This window comes from Balaenoptera ricei, chromosome 11 (genome assembly GCF_028023285.1).
Source record: "Balaenoptera ricei isolate mBalRic1 chromosome 11, mBalRic1.hap2, whole genome shotgun sequence".
NCBI classification, from domain to species: Eukaryota; Metazoa; Chordata; class Mammalia; order Artiodactyla; family Balaenopteridae; genus Balaenoptera; species Balaenoptera ricei.
The window spans coordinates 73,878,113-73,905,207 of record NC_082649.1 but is presented as its reverse complement, the minus strand read 5'-3'; the positions used below and the strand labels follow the sequence as shown (position 1 = coordinate 73,905,207).

The following is a 27,095-nucleotide window of genomic DNA, read 5'->3' as shown; positions in this document are numbered from 1 at the left end:
TTAGAACTCAAATGAGTCACTAAGGAAGACTCCCTACATTCGTCAGCTTGGCCTGCTATAACAAAATACCACAGACTGGGTGGTTTAAAAAACAGAAATTTATTTTCTCACAGTTCTGTAGGCTGGAAGTCTGAGATCAGGGTGGCAAAATGGTTGGATTCCTGTGAGAGCTCTATTCCTGGCTTGCAGATGACTACCTTCTTGCTGTGTTCTCACATGGCAGAGAGAGAGAACAAGCTCTCTGATATCTCTTCTTATGAGGGTGCTAATCCCATCATGAGGGCTCCATTTTCATGACCCCATCTAATCCTGATTACCTTCCAAAGGCCTCATCTCCAAATATAATCACATTAGGGGTTAGTGCTTCAACATATAAATTTTGGAGGCACGTTGACATTCAGTCCATAACATTCTCCTCGCTCAAATTGTCAGTATAGAAGATTTCCAGATATGCAGCTAAAATAGGAAAGGACTGGCCGGCGATGCATAAAAACATGATAGTTATCACTGGATGGTAGAAATAGGGGAGATTTTTCTCCATTTACTGTGAATTTAAAGTATATTATTATACTTTCATAACTGAAAAAAATACAATAAATATTATTTTTAAAGTAAAATGAAATACTACAGAATGTAACATTCCATAATAGTCTTGCAGATTTCAGAATTGTTTTCTTTCATCTTCCTGGGGGTTTTCCTGAGAATTAATAAAAGTGTCTTCAGCACTTAGAGCACCCAGATATGGGCACACAGTGGAGCTCGATAAGCAGCTGTTGCTGCTTCTCACTTTTTCTCCTTTAACAGTGATGGCGATGTCAATGATAATAATAATGATTATCATGTTGCCACAGGAAACATGCCATTGGGCATATAATATAGGAAAATAAAATAGAAAATAGCCACAAAATCAGGACAGACATATTTGTTGAAAAGCTTTTTCTATGAGTTGTTATAAATAGAATGCCCCATTCATTGTCTTTACTTCTGGAACTCTTTAGTCTTTTAGATTCTAAAAAATGAATTGGTAAAAAAAAAATGCATTGGTGGCTCATTTTTTATTAAATTTCAATTACAAATGTAATATAAGCTCCTTGAATCTGCGCAATAAAATGTCAGGTAGATGGTGACAGTCAGGAAACTTGAAGTCAAACTTTCAGTGTGTTTCATTCCAAGGACTGATTTGAGTCTAATACCTGAGGTTTGAAGAAATGTTTTTTTCCTCTATAAGAGTTTTCTCCTCTCTACTTTCTAATGCATCATTTCTTATTACGCTCTATCTTGTGTTTGGAGTCTGTCATTTCCTTTTTAAAAAAAATTCTCTATGGTTTTTCCTCAATTAATCCCACATTTCAGTGTAATATTTCTAGTTTTTTAACTCTGTAAATCAGTGGGTTAGAAATGCCCTTCAAGGTAGTAATGCTTTTTGTCACGCAGTCAGCTGACTGCTTGCCAAATAAATCATGATGTGATATATTATTTCCAGTTGCTATAAATTTTCAATATTTAGTGTATCAGTCATACTAAGTCTGATTCAGTTATTTAATTTCACTTATGTCTGTATTTTAGATGAGAATCCTTTTCCCCATTAGTAGATTTTAATTTCCTTCTCTTTCACAGTCAAATTCCAAGCATGCCTTATAAAACCAGCCACAGAATACACACATGAACAAACCGTTTTGTATTTGCAAGTAGACTCAAAAATATACACTGGTAAACTATATCTGAAATTACAAATTCGTCTATTTAAATGACGTTTTTGTTTTCTAATACTTTAGATCACTTTTATCACTATTGCTTTGGTAATTTGATTCCCAGATATGAGACAAACATATCTAGGTAACTCTCTGTATTGTATTGACATATGCTGTTTATTAGGAGCTTAAAAAAATCTCACAAGTGATCTTCAGAAGTGAAAAAAATAAATTGTTCTGAATTCAGGGCTATGTCTACACCATGATTAATGTATTACTACTGAAACTGCTTTCTGAAATTCTGTTTTGATAATATTAAAAAAACAATTTTCTTTCTCTTTTCTTTTTTCTTTTTTTTTTTTTTTTACCAACAGGACACAAAAATCGCTTCATTGGAGCGAAACATAAGGGATCTTGAGGATGAGATCCAGATGTTAAAAGCCAATGGTGTGCTGAACACTGAGGACCGCGAAGAAGAGATAAAACAAATAGAGGTTTACAAAAGTCACTCCAAGTTCATGAAAACCAAGGTATGGTCCACAATTATAAACTTTTATATTCTTAGTGTGACTGGAAAGTTATGGTTTAAATACATGCTTTCCCCAAATACCCACATAATCTGCTTTATGTGATATATGAAATATATGGACAATAAAGAAGAATGAAGAAGATTTTTAGTTCAGAAGCATGGATTCCAGAAAGAAACCAGGGAAAGCTTTTGGTAGAATTTCTACTTACTGAGGGGTTCAGGATTTCCTAATGAGTTGTTTGGTGTCCCTCTTTCATGGAAATTAACATTTATTTTTAATAGTCCTCTCTCTTCCAAATTTTTTGAGTTTTCATAAGTTTGCTATTTTTAAAAATTTCAATCATTGACCAATTTTTGGCCCATCCCTGGAAGGTGATTGTCTTCAAAGTTGTTGATCTTGGAAGCCAGTTTAACTGATTTCAATGGTATGAAGACATTTTGGTTTTAATGTAGTATTTAAGACAGAACTGATTTTGAGTCCCAATGCTGAAATTATTCAACCTCTGTAATCCTCAGTTTCTTCATCCGTGAAATATGGATAAGAAAAAGAGAATACCTTCATTGTTGGGTTGCTTTGACAATTCCAGGAGATTATGCATTTAAAGCACTTAGTCCTTTGAGTGATCTCTAAAACGCATTCAATAAATGTCAGGCATTGTTGTTGAGAGTGTTGTTATTATTACTGTTATCTGTTGGTGTGGAATATTTATGAAATATTGTTAGAGTAATCTGTTCCATTATTTTATATCAGTATTGCCAGTTTTAAAGAATTTGGCTTGTATTTTTCAAAATGAAACCTTAGATTGCAAATGGACCAATCATCTGAAAATCTATTATTTTTATATATGCATAATTATTAAATTTACGAACAGCCTAATAGGCCTTTTGAGACTTTGAGATGCTTTTATTTATTCCTCTATTTAAGCTATTTTCTTTCTGAAGACAATAATCACACCAGTTAAAAATTTTTTTTCTTATTTTTTCTACCACTTGCTCTTAAATACCCCTGTTCTTGTTCTAGGTTTTACTACTGTTTGTTGCTTTATAAAATACTACAGAGTTAAGAGTGATGCAGACTTCTGTGAGAAAGCAGTGGGAGTTGAGAGGAAAAATGCTTAAATGATGGTTATGATTTTTATCAGTTGTGAAATACATGCATAGTCATTGCAGAGAGTTTTCAAAATTATAGAGCGGAAATAACATCTAGCGTCTGCTTCACTGTGTGTGTTTGTGTGTGTGTGTGTGTTTGTATGTGTGTGTGTGTGTGTGTTTCTCTAGGAAAAAAACAAAAACAAAAACTATGCTTACTTCTGCCAGCTTCCATCTGTAAGTTGAAGTTGAGATTGTGACTAAAAATTTATATCAAGGAGCAGAGATAAGAAGAATGTCCAGTGTATTTGAATATAACCCCTTCCTTTCAGGGATGGCCACAAAATGGAGAACGGGTTTCCCTGCTCAGTCCTCCCTTCTGGTTTCTTTATTGCAGTCCTTCCCTCATAGAGAGTTGAGCTGATGTGCAGCAAGCACAGTAGTAGGGTGGCCTGCAGACAATGACCAGATCACTCTAGGAATGAAGACCAGATGCACAGATATGAGTGAACGCATGAAGTTTGGGGGAAATTATTGTTTTGGCTGAAACTTTTCCTCCCCACCCTGTCCTGTCATTCAGCAGTGGGAGATAGTTCAAGCCACTTCTACAACTGAAAAGGCAATGAAATTTGTTAACTCTGCCCCTCACCATAGATTGTGCCCAGGTGAATAAAACATGTACATGGTCTTCAGCAAGCAAGTCATGACCTTTATTAGCCCATAGTCTTCTCAATCCTTGAGCTAGTTTGAACGTTTAATGGTTAGTTACTTTCAAGGGTTCCCAAAGTGGTTAGGTCAGAAGGATGTTTGAGGAGAGAAATAGAGTTAGGTGAAAAGAGTGCAAGCTGAAGACTAAAGCAGACTCTGGCAAATCTCTAGCCTGCCCTTTAGCCCCATGGCCTTGAGGAGTGACTTAAGTCACTCAGCCACATTTTCCTCTTCTGTAAAGTGGGGGCAACAATGTAAATCTTAGAGGGTGACTCAAAGTGTTAAATGAAATAATGTAGTTAAAGCACCTGGCTCAAAAAAGTAGCTAATAACAGTATCCATTATTATTGAAGACATATAACCAAATATAATAATAATTATTATAATAATAGTAATATAAATGTTATATTTAACTTGACTAACAGGGAAAAAATGGATTTCTAAGAAATATAAATAAAAATGATTTCTTATAATATCATGCAGATATCCCTTATAGACTGATAAGAACATTACCTAAAAAGTACTAGTAAGAGTTAGTTTTTAATATTTTCTCCATTGAAAGAATGTTTTTATTGGATTGAGCTGTAACATTTATTGCTTATACCTCGTATCATTACTTCAGTTGCTTTTTTTTCTTACCTTTCCTACTTTTGAGAGGGTAGTGTGATTCCTTATTTAAGCCTGGGTATGGTTGAGCAAGTCTATTAAGACGTAGTTATTGCTAAGCATTTAGTCCTGAGTGCTTGTGTTTTGTGCTTTGTGAGATCCCTTAGGCTGTGTGAACTGATTCTAGTTGGGTAAATAATTTATCATGGAACTTGTTAAATTTTAGAGGCATAGACTGATATCCTCTAAAATTGGATTGCTCTCATAGTTCATGGTCCATTGTAGCCTATTTGGATAACTTTTCTACGAAGCTTATAGGAATATGTTGCTTGTCAACATCATCACACATATCCGAGGAGTTAATTTTTACAATAGTTGGTTACACACATTGACAAGAAAACTGTTTAGTGTCACCATTGGAGTCTCTTGAATTCTTTTGTTTGTTCAGAGTTATATGGATAAAGCTTTCAATATTGGATTTTGAGCTCTGTGGTCCCCAAAGGGGCACTAAAAGTGGTGCACGTTTAAAGTATTTCCCATTTTCCAATACTGACCACTTAGTTGGGAAGGTAAGAAATGTACTCAAAATACTACCCTGAAGATTTGATGGGAGGAGAGTCCATTTCTGGCTGGAGTAATGCAAGTTGTGTAAGTTTAGTGTTAGCGTTTTTTTTGTCTAAATAATCAGATTGGTAAGACTACATTGACAGGTCTGGTGAAGAATGCAAACTCAAATCAATGTCTGAGCAAACCTAGAAGGATAAGTGAAAATACCATTCCACCCCCAACTCCACACAGATAAGGAAGTAGGAAGAACTTAAGTCTATATGAAATGATAGGCTTTTCCAAAAGAGAAAAGAAATACTAGATTTAAATTGCAAAAATCTAGAGGCTCTAAAACATACACGGGAAATGGAAATGTAGTTGTTAAACTCATTGGGTTTACTGGAGCAGTGATAGAAATGGAAATCATAAGGTGACTTTGGATCCTGTCTGGCAGAAAATGCTAGGTTTGAGGCAGGGACAGTTGACTTTAGAAACTGTTGTTTTAATAGTTCATAAAGACTCGAAGGGTCATGGTAGACGAACGTTTCAGAAATTCTTATGAAATGCTGCACAAGAAGGGCAGTGGAACTCTTTGGAAACCAAACCTGAATTTGCAGCTAAATATTGTTACTTCTTCTTGCTGCTTGTAGTGAATACGTAGAAAGCTTTTGAGTGCCCCAGAGAATTTTCTTTCACCAGGTCCTTTGGAGAGGCACCTTCAGGCTGATCACTGTTTATAAAGGTGCCAGGCTTGGAGGTGCTCTTTAATCTGAGCATTTCTTTAATAGAGGTCTAAATGTTTTCTATCATGATTACTTGGAAGCTTATTATTTTTTTAAATTGAAAAAAGGTTTAAAAATTCAACCTAATCATAAAAAATAGCTCCTATAATATCTATGTTCTCATTTGCTTATATTTTTGAAGTTTTAGCTGAAAATTATTTTTATGACCCATTGGTGATAAAATTGACTCAGCATTTGATTCCTCTTCATTAACAGGGCATGATCTCAATCAATCTCAATCTCAATATGCAACTATTTGCTCCAAATAGATAATAAAGGCAGCTAATAATAATAATTCTTACGTACAGACTCATTTTCAGAAATAGAAATAAGTTGAAATAGATAATTTTAAATGTTTCAATGAAAATTTGACATGGAAACAATGTTGTGGTATGAAAAGGGAGTGCTGCTTGCATTAATTATTAAAATGAATAAAGAATGTAGCTGGAGGGAAAGAAAGTATTTTAAGTAGCATGTGAAATGGCATGCGCCTCCAGTTTGATGTTGAGCAGATGGCTGGGACTGGTAGGTCCTCTTGAAAGCTTTGTGATTAAATTAAGTAGCAGTGAAGACCTAAATTGCTTTTATAAATATGACATCATAGAATAAACATGACATAACATTTTTGGAATAGTGGAAGGTGAATTGCAAAAAATGTAAAAACAGAGTTTGGAATCTCAGCTTGTGCAAAGGCAGGGATACCAGACATAGTCAGCCAGGATTGAAATCTGTGCATCTTGCAAGCCCTTTGGCACATGCACGTTGTCCCTGAGCACTGAGACTCTGGGAGACCTTCCTAGCTGTGCAACTCTCCCCTGTTCGAAACTCCAGTTTCTACCCCCTACTCCCAAGGCATAGAGGAATCAGACTGTGAGGGCAAAATCTAAGAGGCAGTGGAAAGCATGAGTTACCTTCAGGAGCACTGTTAAGACTTTAAGAATGGAATGTACCATATAAATAATTGTTTTTCTAGTAGGGAAAGAGTGATGGCATCCCCTGTTCTATACAAGGCTTTGTTCCTAGTTTCACACAGTTTTCATCTACTGATCCCAGTACTTCTACATTAGCCACTCCCTCTGTTTTCAGAGTTTGCCAAAGATGCCACTCTGCTGTCTTAGATCTCCCCCTTTATTGTGAATATGTAACACATTTTCTTATTAACCTCTGATGGATTACAAACCTCACAACCCAAACTGCATGATAATAAGCATATCACTTTCTAGACATGAGGGCCATATCTGCAGTGAAAAAGAAGCTGTTTTCTTTGGCAAAGTAGTTTTTTCAGGGTGTAAGTTGTGTCACAGGCATAAGTGGTGGAGGAATTTTCAGACGAGATGAAGTGTGCCTGATGTCCACATGGACTTCATATAAACCATGTGATGTAATTCCGATAGGCTTTTCTTCTTGCCATCACGGAGACAGACCTTCCCCAGCCTCAGTTCTCATGTGTGTTAGATTGCGTCACTTTCCATTTTTATTGAGTTTATGGTTATAAAAGAAGCCAAAGGCATATTTTTATGGAAGAATATTTTTTACCCTGTAACTATGTTCCCCTTAGAAAAGCCTTTTTCTGTTATTGTCTGCATAAAATATTTATTTAAAATTTACCTCATGGTAGTGATAGTCTGAAAGCTATTTAAAGCAACTGCCTATTCAATATTTATAGACTGAGATAATTTTATCATTATCAATCTATTTTTATTGAATGAAGTAGGTGTATATAGACCCTGCCATGTCGTCCTTCCTATTAAATACCATTCCATTGATGTTAATTTCATTCAAATTCCTCTCTCAGTACCCTACTCCCACATGAAGTTTCTACTCTGATAATTTGTAGAAGTTAGCACAAAACAGGTTTGTTTGTTTGTTTTTACTATAAACATTATCTTTGTTAAGGCATGTAGAGTTGAAAGTTTTTTTAGCTTTATTTTCAGATAAATCAGTTTCATATGTGGAAACTGATTTATATATAAATATATACAACTATATATACAACTATATATAGTATATATATAGTTGTATATACTGTGCTGTCAACTACAACTGCATATGATCCGGGGCTCTACCCCCTGAGAAGAGTGCTGACCACAACAGATTTCATTTATATTATAATTTTCTGTAATCCTAATCCTGATTTTCCCTCATTTTATTTATATTCTGTTCTTGTGTGAGAGAGATAAAGAGAGGGGTGAGGAGAGGACTTATTTTGTTCTAGCTAAAAATCATAGATTCATGATTTGTTAAATTATAAAGAAATAATGTTATTTCATGGATTGCACAGACCTGAGCAGTGCCACCACCTGGTCACACATACCCAAAGCATGTTGGTAATCTATCACAATTCTTTTTCAGTGAACCTTTTAGCATACTCAGAATCCTTCTCAAGACTGACTTCTGGCCAGCCATTACCAAACCTGTAGATTTGGCAAGCAAGATGAAACCTATTTGTCCCCCGATCTAGTCTGATTTCTCCCTGCAAATGGGATTCCATATCAATCTTTCTAGTAAATGCTGCACCCTGAAAACTTCTGAAGATGGGGGGGTCTCAGTTCTTTTTAAGCATGCCACTCTGTTCATGCTCAGTAGTTATTGTCAGTAGCTTGCTTCTTATTTAGCTAGTTTTAGTTGTTGAAAACAAAAATGCTGGATCAAATAGAGTTTAAAAACATACAATTTAAAATGTACTTATGAACTTTCAAGTTAGAAAGAATCTGAAGGGCCAAAATTAAGCCCAGGCAGGAGGCTGGAGTGATAAGTAGAGCACTGATTCTGTCTCCTTGTTGGCATTTGCTAGACAGGTGAACTTGAACTTTAGTTTTTACAGTCACAGGGACACTAAAGGAAAGTGACAGAAGCCTGAGTCTGCTCAAGATGAGGAGTCAAATAGGAATCCCACTACCACATAAAGCTGGGATCCCAGACAGCTACACTCTTAGTGCAGGGATAAAGTAAAAATAAACTCCCCACTCTCTTCTCCTCCCACCTAGACTAAGGGGTTCCAGGGAAAATTATTTATTTATCTATTTTAAAACTTTGAGCCAAGAGAAAGGTGAAAAAACTAGCTTTGAGAATCCATAACCACAGCTGGCTCTTACACAGATGTGCAGTGTGAGGTGATCCAAAAACTTTTAAGTATCGAATTTAGTTTAAAGGGGCCTTTGCTTGGTTGTGCCCCAGGTATTGGCAGAGACAAATGCTCTCAAGGACCACATATTCACCTTAGACCTCAGTGGTTTTCTCCAGATAAAGTTCCAAAACATATGAGTAAAAAATTTTTAAAAATTACAAAACCTGCAAGAAAGCAAGCCACCATAAGTGAAAGCCAGTAGAAAGAATAAACAGCAGAACCAGAAAGCAGGGAGTTCAGAAATTGAAATTTTAAGGCAAACACTGTGAAATAAATATATTTAATATGTTTAAAATATAAAAGGAGTTGAAAATATGAATAAAGGGCAAGACCAAGCAAATTTAAAAAGAACCAAATAAAATGTCTAGAAATGGGAAAATATAAAAATGGAAATTTAAAAGTTTGATAAATAGGTATAACTGCGGAGTGGTCATAGCAGAAGAGAAATTTAATAAACTAGAAAACAGGGCAGAAGAAATTAAATAAAAGATAAAAAGATGAAATACATGAAAGATAAGATACATAGAAGATAGAATAAGAAGCTGTAGCGCAAGTCTAATCTGAATTCTCCAGAGAAAGAGAGATGGAGTGTAGGGACAGTCACTATTCAGAAGCCATATTTGAAGAGATGAAAGCTGAGAATTTTCCAAAACTGATGACAGGTATCAGTCCACAAATTCAGGAATCTCAAAATACCCCAAATAGGATATAAATAAAATGAAATCTATTTGCATAAAAATAAAGCCATAAAATCTTAGAGGCAAAGAAAAAGTCTTAAAAAGCAGAACATTTGTCCAAAGGAGGTGTATGAATGGCTAATAAGTGTATGAAAAGATGTTTGATAGCATCTTAATCATTAGAGAAATCAAAACCATAACGAGATACCACTTCATGCTCACTGGAATGGTGATAAGTAAAAAGACAGATAATAACAAGTGTTGGTGAGAGTATGAAGAAATTCAAACCCTTGTGTTGCTAGTGGGGATACAAAATGGTATAGTCACTTTGGAAATCAGTTCAGAAATTCTTCAAAAAGCTAAGCATATAGTTACCATGTGGCCTAGCAATTCCACACCTATGTTTATACCCAAGAGAAATAAAAACATATGCCTCCACAGACTTGTACATGAATGTTCTTACCAGCATTATTCATAATAGCCAAAACATGGAAACAACCTAAGTGTCCACCATGTGATGAATGGATAGAAACAATATGGCATCTTCATACAGTGAAATATATTCAGCCATAAAAAACAATGAAGTATTGATACTTGGTACAACATGGATGAACCTTGAAATGTGCTATGTGAAAAAAGCCAGTCACAAAGTACATATATTGTGAGAGTCCATTTATATGAAATTCCCAGAAAGGGCCAATCCATAGAGGCAAAGTAGATTATTGGTTGCCTAGGACTTGGGCATAGGCGGTGAGGAAAGGAGAGTGACTTCTAATAGTTACAAAGTTTCATATTGAGCTGATGAAGAGGTTCTAAAATTTGCTTATGATGGCTGCACAATTTTGTAAATATACTAAAAACAATCACCTGTATGCTTTAAGCAGGTGAATTGTATGGCATATAAATTATATTTCAATAAAGCTATTAAAAAAGGCAACTAGTGGAAAAAAGCCCCATTACCTTTAAAGAAATGAATTTGGAGTGAGAGCTTGACTTCTTAATAGCTTCTGTCAGGCAGAAGGGGGAATAATATGCTCAATGTGCTGAGAGAACATATCTCTCAACCTAGAAAATTACTTTTAGTAGTCAGCAACAATATTCATAAAAAAAGAATAAAGTTGAGATATTTTTAGACCAAAATTGAGTTTGCCACCAAAGGAAATTTTAACTGATGCATTTCAGGCACAAGGAGATTCCTAAAGGAATATCTGAGATGAAAGAATGAATAATGAACAAAGATAGTGACAAATGTGGGGGTAAATCTAAACAAACATGGACTGTAAAAAAAAAAAATGATGAGTGAAAAAACAGGAAAGAGCTAAAATATATGATGACAATAATGTGAATGTCAAGATGATGGTGACTGGACTTAAAGTGTCTCAAGATCCTTATATTATTCAGAAAGAAGATAAGCGTAGATTGACTTTAGACTTAGATAAATGTAAGCCTGCTGTGATTTCTAGGGTAATACCCTAACAGCTAGAAATAAATAAAACAAACACATTAAATAAGTATAAAAGTATAACTTTTAAAAGAGTAGAGGCAAAAAAATAGAATGAGAAAAAAAGTCATTCAAAACAAGGCAAGAAAGAAAAGAGAAGAAATAGAAATGGTAGCATATATAGAAAACACAAAGATGGTTGAAATAAATTCACATGTATCCACAATGATAATGAATGCTCCACTAATTTTATAAGATAGGATAAAAGAATCTGGGTATATGCTATTTACAAGAAACTTCTCCAATATAAGATTAAAGATACACCGAAAATGAAAAAAAACACACTAACCAAATACCAATCATAAGAAAGCTGTTGTAGACTTTGAGGCAAAGAAACCATTTGAGAGCTGAAAAATTTGCAGAGCTACAAGGAGGAATTGATTATTTCACCATTACAGTGGATGGTTTTAACCCACTCTCAAGTAGTCAACAGATGAAACACATTGAAAGATCAAAATACAGAAGACTTAAACTACCCAATTAGAAGTATTATCAAATGTCATGCACATAATACAGAATATCGCACCCAACAATTGTTGGATCCATATTCTTTTCAAGCACACAGTAAACAGAGTACATTTATGATAACTGAGCACATACTGTGCATTAAGCAAGATACACCAAATTCCAAATGATTAGTATAGAACAGACCATGTTCTCTGTTCACAAAGCAAGTAAGAAATAAAAACCACAGAGATAACTAGGAAACATCTCTATATTTGGAGATTAAGAAACATACTTCTAAATTATTCATGGGTCAAGAAATAAATCATAATGGAGATTGGAAAATATTTAAGACTGAACAATACTGTCAATATTACATATCAAACTAGGGAGAGTGAGCTAAAATGATACTGACAGGAAAATTTATGTTCTGAAGGCTTATACATGGAAAGAAAAAAGTATGAAAATTAGTGAGATTAGATTCCAACTTAAAGTTAGGAAGAGAAAATAGAATAAATCCAAGGAAAGTAGTAAGAAGAAAATAATTTAAAAAGGAGAGCAAAAATTAATGAAATAGAAAATAAAAATGTTGGATGATCAACAGAACCAAAATTGGCTCTTTGAAGAGGTCATTTAATGGGACATGCTTCTGCTGAGATTCATCAAGAAAAAGAGAGTAAAAATGAAGACTATTAGGAATGAAAAAAAAGATAATCATAGATGCCATAGATATCAAAAGATAAATGGGTTTTATGAAAACTTCCTGCCAATAGAGGTGAAAATTTAGATGAAATGAAAAAATTTTAAATGAAAAACAACTTCTCAAAATTGATTCTCATAATTAGAAATATGAATATTCCTATAATCATTAAAGATGGATGAAGTAAGTAATGGTCTTTGGAGAAAGAAAATACCAGCTCTGGATAGTTTTTCTGGTGATTTCTAGTGAACATTAATGGGAAAAAATTTGCCATTTTACATAAACCATTTCAGAACACATTAAAAGAAGGAACACTCCCTACTTTATTTGGAAGGCTAAATTGATACTAAAACCTGACAAGGGAAAGCTACAAGATAGGAAAATTACAAATCAATCTTACCCATAAACATAGAAAAGATTCTGATAAAATATTAGCAAGGTGAATCCAGTAACATATAAAAAATATACTACATCATGATGAAGTGAAATTGTTCATAGTAATGCAAAGGGAGAGTAATATTTTTAAACTCCATTAATATAATTTATTATAACATATTAAAGGTGAAAAATGTGATAAATCATGAGATGCAGAAAAAATGTTTGATAATATTGAACATTCCTTAATGATTAAAAAAAAAAAACAACTCTTGGCAAAGTTGTAATAAAAGGGAACTTTCTAAAACTTAAGAGTACGTATAAAAAGCTAAAGCAAACATCGAACTTAATGATGAAACATTGCAATTCTTCCCTTTAAGACCAAGAACAAGACAGAGGAGCCACAGTTTCCACCAGGCCTCTGTGTCTTTCTGAATGGCTTGATCATGGGCTGGTATGGGCTTCCTCGCAACCTGGTGGTCGCAGGGTGGTTGGACTCCTGTCTTGGTGGTTGGCTTCCAGTGGGAGGAAGCTGAAGCTGCCAGTCCTCCTACAGGCCAGGGCTAGAACAGGCATATGACACATGCTGCATTTAGCTGGTTGAAGCAAGTCACAGCCCAGCCCAGGTTCAAGAGGATGGTGAACAGACTCCTCCTCTAGTTGTGAGGAGCGGCATGTGTGTACAAGTAGGAGGAAATTGGTGGCAGTCGTTTTTGGAGATCATCGACCACAACTCCTACGAGAATGGCAAAAATGTGAAAGGCCAGTGACATATGATATTGTCAAAGGCATGGAGTGATTGATACATTTACACACTGCTTGTGACCATGAAAATTAATATAACTGCTTTAGAAAACACTTTGGTGTTATCTGGTGAAGTTGAAGATGTGCATACTATGTGGTCCAGCAATTTAACTCCTAGGTTATTTTTACTATGTGTACCAGATGATATTCAGAATAGCACTTTTTGTAATAGCAAAAAACCCTGGAAGCAAACCCAAATGTATATCAACAGCAGAATAGACAAATTTTAATGAAGTCTTACAATGGAATACTGTACTTCAATGAAAATGAACAAATTGCACATGCAATAACTTGATATAATCTCCAGGACATAAGATTGAGTAGAAAAAAGCAAAGTGCTAAAAAAAAATACACAGTGCAAATAAAGTTAAAAACCATGTAAAACTAAATAGTGTATTATTTACAGATGTAATAAATACATGGTGAGCCTAAAAGACAAGCAAGAAAAGGACAAATACAAAATTCAGAGTGGTAGCTATTTCCAAAGTGGGAGAGAAGGAGATAGAAATGGGTTGGGATATGGGTAATTCTAATGATCCTTTTGGTGAATTGAATGATAGATGTTTCTTGTATTATTTTTCTGTGTTATATGTATTTTATGTTCGTGTCTTTTTAGTATTTAATGTAAGGAAAAAATTCCTCAATGCTTACTTTTTTTGGGGTGAGGATTCTCTTCTGTCAAATGATGCCCTTGAATGATCATTTCCATTGTGGAGTAGCAGAGAAGGTCCAGGTTCTGTCTTGGGTAATTACCTTTGTCAGCTCCCTGTTGACACTTCTGAGGACCATGGTCAGTAGACTTTGTGGTTTCTTGGATGAGTTGTAGGTTTGGCCAGGAAGCCTTCGTTCCACTGTAAACCTTGGTTCTCAGTGGTGTGGAAGGTAGAAGGCAGGCTGCTGACCTTACCTTTCCTATTTTCTACTCTGAGTCACCTTTAAAGAGCCTCCCCAGACCCCTAAGACTGAGTGACTCTCAAGGCCATATTTTTAAGCAAACTCATGGTCTGCCTTGTTGGGTGAATGATCACTGGTTCTTGAAAATTAAGAGAATTCAGTCGTTCTCAAATGTAAAGAGTAGGAGCTGCGGCTCTAATTTTTTGTAATTTCATTTTTCACAGATTGATCAGCTGAAGCAGGAGCTTTCAAAGAAGGAGTCAGAACTTCTTGCCTTACAAACAAAGCTTGAAACTCTTAGCAATCAGAATTCAGATTGCAAGCAACACATTGAAGTGCTTAAAGAGTCGCTTACTGCCAAAGAACAGAGGGCTGCCATCCTTCAGACCGAGGTAAGGCACTGTTTCAGGATTCCGGGCAGCAGACATTGAGTTGATAGAAAATATCCTATCTGAACAGCTTTCTTTTCAAGATCCCTTATCTAAATCCTTGGGGCCAGATACATCTTGGATATCAGATATCTTGGGGATTTGGGAAAGGTCAGATCCATTGCATGTATCATAGATTGTATAACACTCCCAGTGGGGTTGCAGCAACATCGCATAAGCAAACATATGGATATTTCTGCAGAAAAAATTTTTCTTACACTAAAGTAGAGTAAATAAAGACTATATAAGGAGCCTTCTGTTGGTTCGTGTTAGGTTGTGCCACCAAAGGAACTTCCTTCACACTTGGATTTTTTTTTTTTTCATTTTTCAGAGTTTTTTCGCAGTTGGGAACCATAGATAAATGATTGGATCTGAAACGGTTTCATTTTATCAAAAATCATAAAAGTGTCAGGATGTCATCTACCTTACTTTACTGTGTATCTGTGTAGGCCCCCCTCCTGGCACCCTTGGGTTTCTCACTTCCTAAGGAGTATCCTCAATTTTCAAGATTCTTTTACCCATTGAAGAAAGTTGATATTGTGTTAGTTTCTTAAATGAAATGTGGCTTGTTATTTCTTATTCATACTAAGAAAAAAACCCAAATACATGTTGCTATCCTATTTTCTTGCTTCTTCTCATTGGATTATATCTCATTGCTAAGAAATGCAAAGCACAAGCTAGTTATTATGTAACTGAAACAGTTGCCAGAAAATAAATTATTAAATGGGGCCAATAGCAAAGAATGCTGTGAATCTCCCTGATTTTTGTGTTGAGGCAATGTGTTATGTGGATTACTTTAGGAGAAGGCAGTCTAATTGAGTTGCATGTTCTCTCTTGTGTTCTTGGAGCCATGTCTTCGCATGTATACAGTTTTGGGTCTGTGGGTAGGTTTGGATTTTCTGTAGGAGTTAATGGGGCCATGCCAGTTAGTAGGTCTGTGCCCTCAGTCAAGGTGCAGGACAATGTCCAGAGGAGAAAGGAAACAAGTTCCAGGTTGGATAGGTCTTGGCATGGACCTGATAGGTCTATGCACTTGATTGGCCAATAGGCAGTTAATTGATTGCTTCGAATCAAAACTGTCATTTTGGCTTCAATGATGTAGATATTTTACATTTAAGAAATATCATTTTCTGTTGTGTATAGTTCCATTGTGAATGTAAAAGCATGGATATTTTATTTTTTAAGGCATAAATGCAAACTATGCCATAAATTGGAGGTTGGCTTGTATTTCCTTTGAGGAGGCAGCAGTGAATAGTATCTAGAACTGTGCTAATACTGTTGCCACTAGGCACATGTGGCTATTCAAATTTAGATTAATTAAAATTCAGTTAAATTTAAAATGGAGCTTCTTAGTCACACTGGCCACATTTCATGTATTTAATAGTCACATGTGGCTAGAGACTAGTGTATGGGACAGCACAACTATAGACCATTTCTACCATGTAGGACTTGTCTAGAATACGGGTGGAAAGCTATGGCTTGTTGGGACAAATCCTGCCCTCTGCCTGCTTTTGTAAATAAAATTTTATTAAACTTTTTAATATTTAAACTTATTTAACTTTAAACTTATTTAACTTTAAATGAGTTTAACTTTAAACTTATTTAACGTTAAATAAGTTAACTTTAAAGTTAAACTTATTTAAGTTTATGGTTACACCCTTTCATCTATGTGTTGTCTTTGGCTGCTTTTGTGCTACCAAAGCAGGATTTAGTAGCAACAGAGACTGTAAGGCTGAAAAGCTGAAACTATTTACTCTCTGGCCCTTTACAGAAAAAGTTTACCACCTATGGCATTGTGATTTCCTGGGAAGAGGCTTGAGTGGGAATTGGAATGCCTGGCTTGTCCTTACTCTAACAGGCTTACTCTGAACAGGGCCAAATTTGCTGACCTCCATTCTAGAGCACAAGTTTTTCTTCAAAGTGGTCATTCACACTGCAACAGATGGTACTCACAGTTGTCTTAAGTTGGCAATAATACCAACATTACTAATAAAGTTACTGTAATTGTGTTGCTGTGTATTGGGTAGAAGGAAATTTGAGAAGCAAGGCAGTCTGCTGAGGTATTGCCCAAACAGGTAGTCAGGCTTCTTGATAGTTTCTCTCCAGAAGGAAAGAATGAGAACAGTCAGCTTGGAAAAGCTTACTACCTCTCACCTGTACTGATGAGTGCTGTATTCTGTGGCCTCTTTCCCTTTTCTTATTCTTTCCCCTGTTTTTTACCTCTCTCGAATTAATGTAGTCCAAATTAGACCTGTACATATTTCATGAAAAAGACAGAGGTGACATTATGTGGATAGCTTCCATCCCACGTTCAATAATTAAAATGACCCAATAAAGAGACAGCACTTTGAAGCAGAAAAAATTACTCTCCATGTGCAGAGAAAGTGAGATGATTCTCTGCTTTTCTGCTTTGAAGTTGGGATTGTGAGATTAATGATTTTATCAGCTGGAAATATCCAAGGAATTTTCTTTTGCCTTTTTTTCTTCTTTTAAAATCTTTGTAAATGGAAGTGAAGAGAATTATCTAATGATTTCCATCTCATAGAGGAAGCAATTTAGGTTGAAATTAGCTCTAATTGTTGGATCATAGGCAAGGGATTTTTGGCAGCAGGGTAAAATACATTGAAGTGATTTTCCTGCTTCTTGGAAAAACAGGGAAATAAAAGTCTCCCTACCTAATGTGAGTTAGTGGGTGAGTATTCAGTAGGTAAGATATGTTATGTTTCATTGTGCCCTACAATGAAAGAACTGAATTTATGTTCATGTGAAAGATACTGTTTTCATCTTTAGAAGAGGTTACATGTGATAGCTCTTTCCAATTAGATCCCTGAGTCATTGCTGAACACTCTTGCTAAAACAGAAGAGGACTCTCTCTGGAATGGAAAGATCCCTACTGGTTTCTCTGGAAAATCTGTGCCATCAACTATCTTTGGCAACTCTTTTAGAATATGGTAAAAATGACAGATGTCACTGACTCAACGGTTAATCTCTGCAAGGAAGGCTTTTGCCACCACAGAATTTGCGTTTGGGAGGTAGTAGGTTGAAGACTGGGGTGAGGGGGGAGGCAAGTTGTCTGGGTTTGTGGCTATGTGGCTTGGCTCCTGGGTAGGTTTGTTTTAACTCGTACAGATGCCCAGATGCTCTTTGACATGTGTGCAATAAATCAATGGAATAATAATTACACACACACACATGCAGACACCACATAGATCTTAACATAACATTTTACTTTTTAAAATAGCTTCAAAGGACCGTAAGGCCAAGTATCTTATTTTGCTACTTCCCTTGATGTTTCCCACGTACCAATTTACCCTTATCCACCAACACATTAATTTCATGTGAGTAGAGATAATAATAAATAGACTTCAGCACCTTGACTTCTATGGATTTCAATGAATAATTACCAACATATCCAGAAATCAGAAAGAAGAAAGGCCTAGCTATTATTTTATCATCTGAAGTAAAATGTGATATGAGAAACACAGCATTTAGAAGTGGGAGATGTGTGGACATGCCTTAGCCTCCCCATTTAATCACTATGACGTGAACAAGACTTACATTTCTGAACCTCCATGTCTTGATCTGTAAAACAGCAGTCATTGTACCAGCCTGATGCATCTATATGAAAAGTGCTTTGATTCTACTAAAGGGTTTTAGCTATAAATTGTGTTGATTATTATCATTGTTGTGATTGTTATTACTATTGTATATCAGGATGTTTGGGGAATACTCTACCTCACTTCTCTTCTTATGGGTCTACCTTTGTGGGTCTCCTTTGAATTTTTGGTGTCTGCTTTTACTGAGCTCAGACTTTTATATTTCAACTGAGTCACATTTTATGTCCTAGAACGATGCGGAGAAATGAAGATACTACGAAAGTGCCATCTATTTTGTTCTAGCTCCAAATTAAAAGATTCCTTTCTGTTTTCTTGGGAGTACACTTTGCCCCAGCCCAGCATGATTTCTGAACTGCCAGGCATGACATCTCTTTTTGTATTCTGGAAGATATGTTATGTGACAGTGGTATATGATGCAGCTTTTATACTCATTTCTGTTCCAAATAGGTTAGGGAAACATTCTACTTGTCTAAGAAAAAACACTTGACAACATGTTAATTAAAGAATGTAGGGGTTTTGTGTTCATGAAGGCTAGAGGCAACACATGCAGGTTAGGTTAGTGGCAGCTCCATAGTAAGGGTCCAGAACATTTTTGGTTTTGTTTTTTAAATGTAATCAATATAAGAAAATCTCATGCGATCTATTGGCTCAGTTCCCAGAAAATTCACCTCGGCACATACATACTTATATTCATGTGAAATAACGTATATGCCCTCAGGTAGTTTACAGATACCCTGAAGCATTTCCAAGAGTTTCACATTAAAGATCCTTGCCCTATAGATTTCATGCATTTTTCATTCAACATATATTTTTTAAATGACTACTATGTGCCAGATATGGTTCCTGCCTTCATCCAGTCAACATTATATTGGGTATGTGGATATATGATAGAGAACTGATCACAGTACCATAAACACTCAGTGAGTTCATTATCACTGGTTAGTAATAATTCCACACAAGGTCTTAATTGGACTTCATCTTTCTTCGGTTGTTTAAGGGCAGATAAGTAAAGGAAAGAAAGAAGATAGAACTAGATGTTTAGCTCTTTTGAGGACTAGAGTATGCAAGGTGTATGAAATGTCTATTTAGGGACTTCCCTGGTGGTGCAGTAGTTAAGAATCTGCCTGCCAATGCAGGGGACACGGGTTTGAGCCCTGGTCTGGGAAGATCCCACATGCTGCGGAGCAACTAAGCCCGGGCGCCACAACTACTGAGCCTGTGCTCTAGAGCCCACGAGCCACAACTACTGAGCCTGTGTGCCACAACTACTGAGGCCCACGCGCCTAGAGCCTGTGCTCTGCAACAAGAGAAGCCACCACAATGAGAAGCCCGTGCACCACAATGAAGAGTAGCCCCCGCTCGCCACAACTAGAGAAAGCCTGCGCACAGCAGCGAAGACCCAACACAGCCGAAAATAAATTAATTTTTTAAAAAAGGTCTATTTATACCTCTTATAATTTAAGGCTAATATTGCTAAGGTGATTACTCTGATAATGTTAAGATTTTATGTTTTGATTAAAACTGATCCTCTTTGAGCCTACATCCAAGCAACCTGGCTCTCCTTGAGAAAGGGAATGGTATTTATAGGCTTACAGATTATTTCAGGAGTTACTGCATCTAGTTAGAAATGCTTCAGTCAGCTATACTTTAGACAGGCCCTTCCCTCAACTTGTCTAAACAAGCAAGGTATCATTTGATAATATTTTATTGAGCATCTATGATGTGCAAGGTGCTGGACAAGGTGGGACCCATAATCTCAGAAGCTGTTGGTCTTGGACTTATTAATTTAATTTTATTGCCCAAATGTCTACTGAGCACAAGACATGGCAGCTATATTGTTTTCCAGGAACTGTGGCTAAGTGTTTTCCATGCAATACATTATTTTAAACTTGACTTACAACTTGTGAATTTGGTATTGTTGACCTTTTTTTTTTTAAGACAAGGAAATAGAGGTTCAGAGAGGATGTGTATCTTGCTCAAGGTCACAGAACAGTGAGTAACAGGGCTTGGGTTCTCAAGTTCTAAACTCTTAACTAGAAATCTAGCACTTTTCATAAGAGTCCTACTGGCTGAGGGCTTTCTTTGTGTCAAGAAGCTGACATACATTATCTCATTTAATCTTCATGGCAAAGGTTATGGCAGGTTTTATAGTTCTTTCTTAACAGGGAGGTTCACTAGGGATTCAAGAATGCTCACTAGCTAGTTACAACCCTCTACTGGCTATGAAGAGGGATAAGAATGAATAACTCTGAGATGTAAATTCTTACAGTAACATTGTGGCTATAACAGTGGCACTGTGGCCATAGTAATGAAGGATGTCACCTAAACTTTAGGGAGGGTACCATTTTTCATGAAGACTAGAATTCTAGTATATTAAGAAGAATTTATTGTATAATATTTAGTTTTTATTTCTTTAAAGATGTTTGTGATATGTATATATATACATATCACAAACATGCATGCACCCTTTGTAGAAAAAAAGTAAAAGAATGGACAGCAGTATCTTACTGTGTTTTCTTTTTGTGTTAAACTCAGGTGATCTTTAAATGGCCTATGATACACATGCTGTACATTTGTAATGTAAAAATTAAATGCATTTTTAACAGAAGTGATGGTGATCACTTCTTCAGGGAGGTTGTGCAAGGTACTGGTGGTGGAGGAGGTGTTTTCTGAGCCTGTGGCAGCATTTTTTGTTCCTCTGAGTCATGGATGATTCAGTGTGATAACACAACTAGAAAGCAAAGTTGGGCTGTCAGTTTTCAAGATGAATCATAAAACCAAGCTTTTGACAATGAAAATGTTGTTACGTGGAGAAAAAGAACAAGTTTTATGAGTCCTTGTTTCTTGGTTTGTTTCTCATTGAGATGGGCCCTCTACCCCACTGCATGGTGAGGCCGGGATTCTTGGATATAAAAAGTCACCCTGACAAGGAGTCGGGAACGCTTTGTGGCCTCCAGGGGCTGCGGGACCAGATGCATTCACATAGGGCTTTGCAAACTATTCAGATACTTAAGGAACTACTCTTTCTTCTGAACTCACACATGTTGAGCAAAGGAGTTTTTTAAATGACTGGAAATAATATTTGCCACAATACATAAGGTGGGATTTACAAGGAGTTTTCCTTTACTTTAAAACAATAATTTCAGTTTTCCTTTTTACCTCTTGCCTTGGTTGACTGGCAAGCAGTAAAGTCCTTTTTAATCACTTTATTCCAGCCTTCAAAGGATAATATTTAAAGTGTCCTTTTTTTTTTTTTTTAATTTATTTTTGGCTGCATTGGGTTTTGTTGCTGCACGCGGGCTTTCTCTAGTTGCGGTGAGCGGGGGCTGCTCTTCATTACGGTGCACGGGCTTCTCATTGTGGTGGCTTCTCTTGTTGCAGAGCACAGGCTCTAGGTGCACGGGCTTCAGTAGCTGTGGCATATGGGCTCAGTAGTTGTGGCTCGTGGGCTGTAGAGCGCAGGCGCAGTAGTTGTAGCACACGGGCTTAGTTGCTCCGCGGCACGTGGGATCCTCCCGGACCAGGGCTCGAACCCATGTCCCCTGCATTGGCAGGTGGATTCTCAACCACTGTGCCACCAGGGAAGCCCATGAAGTGTCCTTTTTGAGATAGACTTTTGTTTTATGTCCTTCATAATCACAGCATTTAAAAGTGAGGGGTTTTTTTTCAAAAAGTTAGTAGCATATGACAAAACCAACTTTTAAGACTGTCAAAATTCCCCAGTGCCAAATCAGGGTGCATTGTATCACTTTTAAGACTTGCAAGGAATGTCTTTAAAATTAATAAATTAAGGGGGTTGGTGAAAAAATATACAAAACAAAATCCCGGTGTCACTTGTATTTTTCCATTCTAATCCCATCGTTGGCTTCACATTTTAAAATGTTTTTATTTAACCAGGAAGGGCATCATTGGAAATTTTTATTGATAACACTCTTAACTGCAAGAAAAAGACATAAACCTGCAAAGCTGTAACTATCATGGTGGCCACAATTGGGAGGTCTGCAAGACAGTTTATTACCAGTAGAAAAAAAAGTCTTGGGAAACACAGTCGTTATAGGGGTCACCACCTCTGCTATGTGCATTTTATTTTTTTCCCTTTTCATTTTGAGGGTATGTACGTTGGCAGTGCCAAACTACACACTTTCCCCTCTCCTAATGTCTGTGGGCTTTGTTTTGATTCTCTCTTTATTAATGATGCGAAAACTTTGGGGTCACATAAAAATGAGCCAGGGTCAGACTTTGTGGGCCCCAGAATGCTGAAAATGTCCTGGTATCTAGCTAGTGAAGACATTGTTTAAAGGGGCCAGGCTTTACTTCCTAAGATTTTTGCAGATTTTAGATATCCGGGTGAACTTTGCAAGGTAACTTCATACTCTTGCTTTCCTAAGGTAAAACATGAAAGACATGTGGTGGAGAAATTAAAATGTGTTATGGCTGTTGGCTGCAATTTTTTTTTTCTTTTTTTTTTGGCCTATTAAGGGTGGTACAGGTAGCTATAGACATTATTTTATTCCATAGGACCAGAGTCTAGTGCTTTTGTTGTTGTTATTGTTGTTCAGGCTTTCAGAAAATGCCATACTTAACACCTTGTTAGTATAAAATTGCTTTTGACTTCATAAACACAGGTGTTCAGTTTGAATCTTAATGAACTGTGAAATAGGTAGATGTCTAAAAGGAAATTCTATAAATTGTGAACATGGCTCTGTCAGCACACTAAATGGATTAGGAAAATTCATTGTCTGCCGTGTAACTGAACACCAGTGTGATGCATGGACAGGAATTAGTCCTGAAAAGCCAATAAAACGGAGGAAAAAAGTAGTGCCTAGGAGATGTTGATTGTCTGGGTTCCCCCCACCACAAATGAATGCTGGTGCAGAAGGACTCGGAAATCAGAATGGCTATTCCGAGGACAGCCAAGAAGGAATACATATGAGCAGACAACACAGAATTTATAGAGTAAAACCACAAACACCTTATTTTCCATTGTACTAAAATAATGATATTTTACAGTACTCATTTTATATGTAATTCTGCTTTCAATTTTATATTGTTACTGCAGCTCAAATCTCATTATAAGTGTTGCAACAAAAATCCCTTTTTAATCAAAAACTTTCCAATCCTTAGCCCATTGTCAACTTATTTTGAGGAACTTATTTTTCTAGTGAAACAGAAGAATTTGGCCCTTCTTTTTGAGCTCGTTGGGATATTATTTGACCTGTGTAGCTAAACATGTAATTAAGATAACTGATTCATTTTATTTTCTACGTTAAATCCCTTCATAATCTGTATGCATTGTTTTGGGGTATAGAGATATGGAGTCAGAGCCCTTCATATTCTTTGAGAGAAAAGAAGTAGATCATTAGTGCTTTTGTTTGGTTTTACTTCTGTTTGCAAAAGACATTGTCTATACTATATTAAGCTGCAACTGAAAGTGACAACATCCAATTAGCTAGTCATCTATGAGAGAGTGCATGTCCATGGTAAGTGTTACCATGGTTTGCAGGAAAAAAAGAATATATTTTTGTCATGTCTGTGGGAAGCTGGCTTGCCACTTTAGAAAAGGAGATGACATAATTTAGGAGGAGGGAAATTCAACAAAACTCTCACTGACCTCCAAGCTCACAGTCTTTCTTTTTTTTTTTGTATGAATTTTATGGAAAACAGAATTTATTAAGTACTTCCATTCATTTTTTTCCTTTTGGGGAGCACCATTTGGAAATAACCAGTGTACATTGTGATTATGTTCTCCCTGACACTGGACCCACATTTGTAATACTTGCTTTCATTCCTCTGGAAAAAGTCTAACATTTACTGTGGTTGGGTTTCTTTATGTGTATATTTACATATCAAACCAAAATGTAAAGAGTGAAGTTAAATTGCAGGGCTTCTGCAAGAATATTTTACCCATTTTCATATGAACTTTATTCTGTTTAAATTAAATACAGATATTTATTCCACACAGACATGTACTTCCCCTTCTTATTTTATTAAAAAAAATAAAGGGAGAGAGAATACAACTTGAGGTAATAAGTTGTGATGATGAGGATCATTTTAACCCTAGCAGTTTGTTTTTGTGGCCAGCATTTCTTTTTTGAAGTGCGTGAAATTTATTTTCTTGCATTTATTTTTTATTTTATCTTTAAAATTTCAATGTGAGTGATTTATTAAGCCCTTGTTATTATAGCAGAATGATGTTTGGCCTCTAAAATACTACTTGGCAGTTGTTAATTTGAAACTGGACAGATGGTAAGTTCTGTCATTAAGATCTGGTCAAATGTGAAGGAAAAAAGAAGATCCAGCTCCTCATTTACTGAGTGTGACTTCTTAGCCTAGTGCCAGCAAAGCTGGTTGTCAGAGTGTCGGTTCTCTCCGTAGTGATGACCGCCTTTGACAGCTCTTCTGAGAGCAGTTGAGGAAAAAGGGAAATGCACATCTAGGAGAACTGCTTGGGACTGCCAGATATCTAGACCTTAGGATTTGTCAACTCTTTCAACCTCCCTCCCATCCAAAGTTAAAAAGTACATTTGCGGAAAGATGTACATGAGTTTTAAAGATTTAATTTGGAAAAATTGAATCATATTTGCTCTTTGCTGTGTGTGTGTGTGTGTGTGTGTGTGTGTGTGTGTGTGTTAGAAGAGATAGCACCAAGGTATGGAAGCTAGGTATACAGCATCATTTTGGTAACCTTCTTTGTTGGATCTCCAGTAGATTAAATAAACCTACTAAATAAAGTACCTACTGTGTGTTAGGCGTAGTGCTAGGTGCCAGGAATACAGAAATAAATAAGAGATAAATGTTGCCAATATTACACTCATAATATGGTTATTCAAAAATGTTTAAGAATTGTGTGTAGTTCTTTTTGTCCCTGAGTATCCACTAGGATTGACTCATGGAAAATTCAATCTAGTGGACTGTTGGTTGCTTATCAGAGCAACCCCATAGAAACTTTGGGTATATAACAGGGCCTCTGAGTAAGCCCATGAAAGCAACTAACCAGAAAGAGAACTTGTTTCAATGCTTGGAGCCCTTTTCATTTACAGATCTTTAAATTTTCAAGTGTCACTTTCTTGGATAAAGTCTCTAATACAGGTTGTATAGGACACAAAAATAGAATCTTATTCCTCAGGGACATTGTGGCCTAGCTGGGGTTTTCACTACTGTGCTGCATGCACTTGAGTATTTATTTTAACCCTTTGTTAACCTAATATTTTTATGGAAGGAAAACTTCATCACAATATAAATTTCTTGAAGAAAAGGGTCTTTTGGCTTATTTACTGGAGTATATGAGCTCTGAGAGCAGTGCCTAGCACAATATAGGAATTCCAAAAATATTTGTTGAATCTATTGTTGATCTTTGGTATCATTGGAGATATAGTGGGAGAATTAGATGAGATATTGTATCATGGTAGCAATGGAAATATCCGTTCTTAGGTGATGCTTTAATGTTAGTATTATGAGAAAACATGGATTAACCCTTCTGTAACTTAGTTATGGGGAAAACTTTCCTAACTATGAATCAAGATCTGGTAGCAATAATATATAGGATTGATAAGTTTGATGATATCAAATAAAGAATTTTTGCAGGGCAAAAATTATCATAGATAGAGTAAAAGGCAAATAATTTGGGCAATATACTTGCTAGTTATGCTGCAGAAAGAGGGTTTATAAAGTTTTTAAAAAGAACCCTAAGCGCCAACAACTTATAGAACCAAAGGGCCAACAACCCTATAGAATAATGGGCTTGATATATAGATAATACACAGAAAAATAAATGTGAATGGTGCTTAATTTATGATGCTCAACCTGATACATGATTAGAGAAATGCATATTAAAACTACATTGAAAAATAATTTTTTTATTTATTAGATTGGCAAAACTTCAAAGATTTGAAATGTATGCTACTTATTGGTGGGGAAAAATTAGCCCTATAATAACATTGCTGTTAGGAATGCAAAATGGTATATCCCCTTTCAGAGGGGAATTTGGCAACATCTAGCAAATTACACAAGTTTGCCTCTGACTCAGCAATCCCAATTCTAGGAATGGATTCCAAAGAAATACAAAATATCCAAGATTTTTCATTACAACACCATCTGTAATAGTAAAAGACTAGAAACAACCAACACGTCTGCCGGGATGGGACTTACTGAATAAATCACTGTGATCTACAAATGGATTACTATGTAGCTGTGTAAAAGATGAAGCATGTATATACTGATATGGAGTGACCTCTAGGATATCTGGTTAAGTGAAAAATAAAAAGAGGGTGGTGAAAAGTGTTTAGGGTATGCTAGTGTTTACCTAAGAGATTGAGGGAATGCAAATATATATGTATGAATGTACGTATTTGTTTATAGTTTAAAGAAAATGATGGACAAACCATAATATTAAAAAACAAGTTTTTTTTTTTTTGGTAATAGAATGAGTGAACATGGAGAGAACCTAGACTTCTTTGAATATAGTTTGTTTTATAGATTTGACTTTGGAACCATGTAAGTATTTTACGTAATTATAAAGCAAAATTAAATCCAAATAGGCAATCTCTAAAAAGTTAAAGGAAAATGAAACAAATGAAC

The 27,095-nt window shown here is 35.9% G+C and overlaps 1 protein-coding gene across 1 annotated transcript in view; it reads left to right on the top strand.

Annotated features, from left to right (window-relative positions):
* ERC2 (ELKS/RAB6-interacting/CAST family member 2) overlaps positions 1-27,095 on the top strand; it is a 743,450-nt gene that overhangs the window by 263,196 nt on the left and 453,159 nt on the right. Inside the window, exons 4-5 of the mRNA XM_059940600.1 lie at positions 2,066-2,221; positions 14,698-14,865. Coding sequence (XP_059796583.1) covers positions 2,066-2,221; positions 14,698-14,865 — 324 coding nt within the window. The remainder of the gene's footprint in view (positions 1-2,065; positions 2,222-14,697; positions 14,866-27,095) is intronic.